The 6,000-nt window shown below is 54.6% G+C and overlaps 1 protein-coding gene across 1 annotated transcript in view; it reads right to left on the bottom strand.

Moving 5' to 3' along the window:
• Positions 1-2,302: 2,302 nt before the first annotated feature.
• Positions 2,303-6,000, bottom strand: part of LOC135043493 (reticulon-2-like) — a 123,543-nt gene continuing 119,845 nt past the window's right edge. The window contains exon 7 of the mRNA XM_063955118.1: positions 2,303-2,559. Coding sequence (XP_063811188.1) covers positions 2,517-2,559 — 43 coding nt within the window. The 3' untranslated portion in view covers positions 2,303-2,516. The remainder of the gene's footprint in view (positions 2,560-6,000) is intronic.

Below are 6,000 nucleotides of genomic sequence, written 5' to 3'. Positions count from 1 at the left end.
TGGCCGACAAAAACACCTGGCCCATCTAGGAGTGGCACTGCAGTGTCAGGCAGGATGGCCCTTCCAAAAAATAGTCCCCAAACAGCACATGATGCAAAGAAAAAAAGAGGCGCAATGAGGTAGCTGTGTGACTAAGCTAAGTGACCCAAGTGGCCGACACAAACACCTGGCCCATCTAGGAGTGGCACTGCAGTGTCAGACAGGATGGCACTTCAAAAAAATAGTCCCCAAACAGCACATGATGCAAAGAAAAAAAGAGGCACAATGAGGTAGCTGTGTGACTAAGCTAAGCAACCCAAGTGGCCGACACAAACACCTGGCCCATCTAGGAGTTTCACTGCAGTTTTCTAGCGAGAGGATGAGTGCGAGAGGTTAGGGTTAGGCTGCGGGAGGGGAGGGTTAGGCTGTGGTAGGGAAGGTTAGGGTTAGGCTGCGGGAGGGGAGGGTTAGGCTGCGGCAGTGGAGGTTAGGGTTAGGCTGCAGGAGGGGAGGTTAGGGTTAGGCTGCGGGAGGTTAGGGTTAGGCTGCGGGAGGGGAGGTTAGGGTTAGGCTGCGAGAGGGGAGGTTAGGGTTAGGCTGCAAGAGGGGAGGTTAGGGTTAGGCTGCGGGAGGGGAGGTTAGGGTTAGGCTGCGGGAGGGGAGGTTAGGGTTAGGCTGCGGGAGGGGAGGGTTAGGCTGTGGGAGGGGAGGGTTAGGCTGTGGGAGGGGAGGTTAGGGTTAGGCTGCAAGAGGGGAGGTTAGGGTTAGGCTGCGGGAGGGGAGGTTAGGGTTAGGCTGCGGGAGGGGAGGGTTAGGCTGTGGGAGGGGAGGTTAGGGTTAGGCTGCGGGAGGGGAGGTTAGGGTTAGGCTGCGGGAGGGGAGGTTAGGGTTAGGCTGCGGGAGGGGAGGTTAGAGTTAGGCTGCGGGAGGGGAGGGTTAGGCTGTGGGAGGGGAGGTTAGGGTTAGGCTGCGGGAGGGGAGGTTAGGGTTAGGCTGCGGGAGGGGGAGGTTAGGGTTAGGCTGCGGGAGGGGAGGTTAGGGTTAGGCTGCGGGAGGGGAGGATTAGGCTGCGGGAGGGGAGGTTAGGGTTAGGCTGTGGGAGGGGAGGTTAGGGTTAGGCTGCGGGAGGGGAGGGTTAGGCTGCGAGAGGGGAGGTTAGGGTTAGGCTGCGGGAGGGGAGGTTAGGGTTAGGCTGTGGGAGGGGAGGTTAGGGTTAGGCTGCGGGAGGGGAGGGTTAGGCTGCGAGAGGGGAGGTTAGGGTTGGGCTGCGGGAGGGGAGGGTTAGGCTGCGGGAGGGGAGGTTAGGGTTAGGCTGCGGGAGGGGAGGTTAGGGTTAGGCTGCGGGAGGGGAGGGTTAGGCTGTGGGAGGTGTAAATTAGGGTTAGGCTGTGAGAGGGGAGGGTTAGGGTTAGGCTGTGGGAGGGGAGGTTAGGGTTAGGTTGCAGGAGGGGAGGGTTAGGCTGTGGGAGGGGAGGGTTAGGGTTAGGCTGTGAGAGGGGGTGGTTAGGGTCAGGCTGTGGGAGGTGTAGGTTAGGGTTAGGCTGCGGGAGGGGAGGTTAGGGTTAGGCTGTGGGAGGTGTAGGTTAGGGTTAGGCTGCGGGAGGGGGAGGTTAGGGTTAGGCTGCGGGAGGGGGAGGTTAGGGTTAGGCTGCGGGAGAGGAGGGGAGGGTTAGGCTGTGAGAGGTGTAAATTAGGGTTAGGCTGTGAGAGGGGAGGGTTAGGGTTAGGCTGTGGGAGGGGAGGGTTAGGCTGTGGGAAGGGAGGGTTAGGGTTAGGCTGTGAGAGGGGGTGGTTAGGGTTAGGCTGTGGGAGGTGTAGGTTAGGGTTAGGCTGTGGGAGGTGTAGGTTAGGGTTAGGTTGCGGGAGGTGTAGGTTAGGGTTAGGCTGCGGGAGGGGGAGGTTAGGGTTAGGCTGCGGGAGAGGAGGTTAGGGTCAGGCTGTGGGAGGTGTAGGTTAGGGTTAGGCTGTGGGAGGTGTAGGTTAGAGTTAGGTTGCGGGAGCAGATGGCTGTCAGCATTTGGTGCAGGACACACAGGTCTATCAGGAGACCTCTGTGTGAGGGACATTACTGCTGGGAGAACATCACTACCAGGTCTGTCATGTGACCTGCGAGAGCACCAGTATTACCCAAGCTGTAAAGCGCAGTACTCGCTCTGCACCTACGTACATAACACTACCTACCCTTCTTATAGTATGTACTGTAGTGTTATCAGCATTACTGGTGTAGGTGCGGGGGGGAGGAATAAATGTGACCGGAACATTCCAGCGACACTGGGAAGACAAGGCGGACAGATTGCAGAATGCTTCATCAAAAACGCAGAAGAATTGAAAAAAACATTTATTGTCCAGAAAACTGAATGATTACGTGTTGTGTCGTTATTTTATTATGTAACATTGTGATGTGCTCATTCTTATACTAAGGACTCTGTGTCCCTCAGACCGCTGTGGACGGACGGACGGACGGACGGCGGGCGTATAATGACCACTACTAAGCCTGGCACCGCATGGAAGGAACGGCTGAGAACGGTTATTACTTATTAGTCCTTCTTAGTTCCCTGTTTCCTCAGCTGAGCTCGAAATCTGAAGTGAAAAAACAGAAAAATATTAGAAATATAAAATGTACTCGAGTGTTATAGAAATTATTATTATTATCCTTTATATGGCGCCACAATGGATCCGCAGCGCCAATTACAAAGTACATACTGCAAGACAGGAAAACCATGACTTATAGTTCCAGACAATATAGGACAAGTACAGGATATGTACAAAGCTGTGTCAGCAGACGCCACGGACATAAGTGTCAGGGCAGCAGAAAACCGCGGGAGTATGGAGTAGTGACAGAATTGCCGCCGTGTGCTGGTGAGAGCAGCCGACAGCAGCCGACATGAAGCGTTTCCACTTCACTGGCCTCCGCAGCTAAACATTCTGAGCAACTTTAGGGTTGCGCAGATGTCAATGGTCAAGGTGATGATGGTGACGGTGACCAAAGGCGGCAAACGAACACAGCCGACCTGAGAAGCCAGCAGTGGATGCAGCTGATCATGCCGGGGCAGGCTTGCTGGGACGTGTGGTCCCTCACCCCAACCTTAATTCACAATGCGAGAGGTACGGGGCTGGTCACTGATATTCGGAGGGGACATGATACTGATCCGCTGCAGATTGACAGCAGAATCTTACTTTTATTTTACTGTGGAGTCTATAATAAGGGGGACACCCGACAGGTCAAACATGAGTCTCAGTAAATTTGTCAGGAAGTGTGTATCTCATTAGTCTGCAGTCCCAATACGTGAGAATGAGACATGTGTCCTGAGAGTGTCCCCTCACATGTAATACAGACAATCCCGGTGTCCCCTCACTCTCAGGACAGGTGTAATACAGACAGTCCCGGTGTCCCCTCAATCTCAGGACACATGTAATACAGACAGTCCCGGTGTCCCCTCACTCTCAGGACATGTGTAATACAGACAGTCCCGGTGTCCCCTCACTCTCAGGACGTGTGTAATACAGACAGTCCCGGTGTCCCCTCACTCTCAGGACACGTGTAATACAGACAGTCCCGGTGTCCCCTCACTCTCAGGACACGTGTAATACAGACAGTCCCGGTGTCCCCTCACTCTCAGGACACGTGTAATACAGACAGTCCCGGTGTCTTCTCACTCTCAGGACACGTGTAGTACAGACAGTCCCGGTGTCCCCTCACTCTCAGGACACGTGTAATACAGACAGTCCCGGTGTCCCCTCACTGTCAGGACACGTGTAATACAGACAGTCCCGGTGTCCCCTCACTCTCAGGACACGTGTAGTACAGACAGTCCCGGGGTCCCCTCACTCTCAGGACACGTGTAATATAGACAGTCCCGGTGTCCCCTCACTGTCAGGACACATGTAGTACAGACAGTCCCGGTGTCCCCTCACTCTCAGGACACGTGTAATACAGACAGTCCTGGTGTCCCCTCACTCTCAGGACACGTGTAATACAGACAGTCCCAGTGTCCACTCACTGTCAGGACACGTGTAATACAGACAGTCCCGGTGTCCCCTCACTCTCAGGACACTTGTAATACAGACAGTCCCGGTGTACCCTCACTCTCAGGACACGTGTAATACAGACAGTCCCAGTGTCCCCTCACTCTCAGGACACGTGTAATATAGACAGTCCCGGTGTCCCCTCACTGTCAGGACACATGTAATACAGACAGTTCTGGTGTCCCCTCACTCTCAGGACACGTGTAATACAGACAGTCCCGGTGTCCCCTCACTCTCAGGACACGTGTAATACAGACAGTCCCGGCGTCCCCTCACTCTCAGGACACGTGTAATACAGACAGTCCCGGTGTCCCCTCACTCTCAGGACACGTGTAATATAGACAGTCCCGGTGTCCCCTCACTGTCAGGACACATGTAATACAGACAGTCCCGGTGTCCCCTCACTCTCAGGACACGTGTAATACAGACAGTCCCGGTGTCCCCTCACTCTCAGGACACGTGTAATGCAGACAGTCCCAGTGTCCCCTCACTCTCAGGACACGTGTAATACAGACAGTCCCAGTGTCCCCTCACTCTCAGGACACGTGTAATACAGACTGTCCCGGTGTCTTCTCACTCTCAGGACAAACACGTGTAATACAGACAGTCCCGGTGTCTCCTCACTCTCAGGACACATGTAATACAGACAGTCCCGGTGTCCCCTCACTCTCAGGACACATGTAATACAGACAGTCCCGGTGTCTCCTCACTCTCAGAACACGTGTAATACAGACTGTCCCGGTGTCCCCTCACTCTCAGGACACGTGTAATACAGACAGTCCCGGTGTCCTCTCATTCTCTGGACACGTGTAATACAGACAGTCCCGGTGTCCTCTCACTCTCAGGACACGTGCAATACAGACAGTCCCGGTGTCCCCTCACTCTCAGGACACGTGCAATACAGACAGTCCCGATGTCCCCTCACTCTCAGGACACGTGTGATACAGACAGTCCCGGTGTCCCCTCACTCTCAGGACACGTGTAATACAGAGAGTCCCGGTGTCTCCTCACTCTCAGGACACATGTAATACAGACAGTCCCGGTGTCCCCTCACTCTCAGGACACGTGTAATACAGACAGTCCTGGTGTCCCCTCACTCTCAGGACACGTGTAATACAGACAGTCCCGGTGTCCCCTCACTCTCAGGACACGTGTAATATAGACAGTCCCGGTGTCCCCTCACTGTCAGGACACATGTAGTACAGACAGTCCAGGTGTCCCCTTACTCTCAGGACACGTGTAATACAGACAGTCCGGTGTCCCCTCACTCTCAGGACACGTGTAATACAGACAGTCCCGGTGTCCCCTCACTCTCAGGACACGTGTAATATAGACAGTCCCGGTGTCCCCTCACTGTCAGGACACATGTAATACAGACAGTCCCGGTGTCCCCTCACTCTCAGGACACGTGTAATACAGACAGTCCCAGTGTCCCCTCACTCTCAGGACACGTGTAATACAGACAGTCCCAGTGTCCCCTCACTCTCAGGACACGTGTAATACAGACTGTCCCGGTGTCTTCTCACTCTCAGGACAAACACGTGTAATACAGACAGTCCCGGTGTCTCCTCACTCTCAGGACACATGTAATACAGACAGTCCCGGTGTCCCCTCACTCTCAGGACACATGTAATACAGACAGTCCCGGTGTCTCCTCACTCTCAGAACACGTGTAATACAGACTGTCCCGGTGTCCCCTCACTCTCAGGACACGTGTAATACAGACAGTCCCGGTGTCCTCTCATTCTCTGGACACGTGTAATACAGACAGTCCCGGTGTCCTCTCACTCTCAGGACACGTGCAATACAGACAGTCCCGGTGTCCCCTCACTCTCAGGACACGTGCAATACAGACAGTCCCGATGTCCCCTCACTCTCAGGACACGTGTGATACAGACAGTCCCGGTGTCCCCTCACTCTCAGGACACGTGTAATACAGAGAGTCCCGGTGTCTCCTCACTCTCAGGACACATGTAATACAGACAGTCCCGGTGT

This window comes from Pseudophryne corroboree, unplaced genomic scaffold, assembly GCF_028390025.1.
Source record: "Pseudophryne corroboree isolate aPseCor3 unplaced genomic scaffold, aPseCor3.hap2 scaffold_865, whole genome shotgun sequence".
NCBI lineage: Eukaryota > Metazoa > Chordata > Amphibia > Anura > Myobatrachidae > Pseudophryne > Pseudophryne corroboree.
This window is presented reverse-complemented; position numbering and strand designations above follow the sequence as displayed.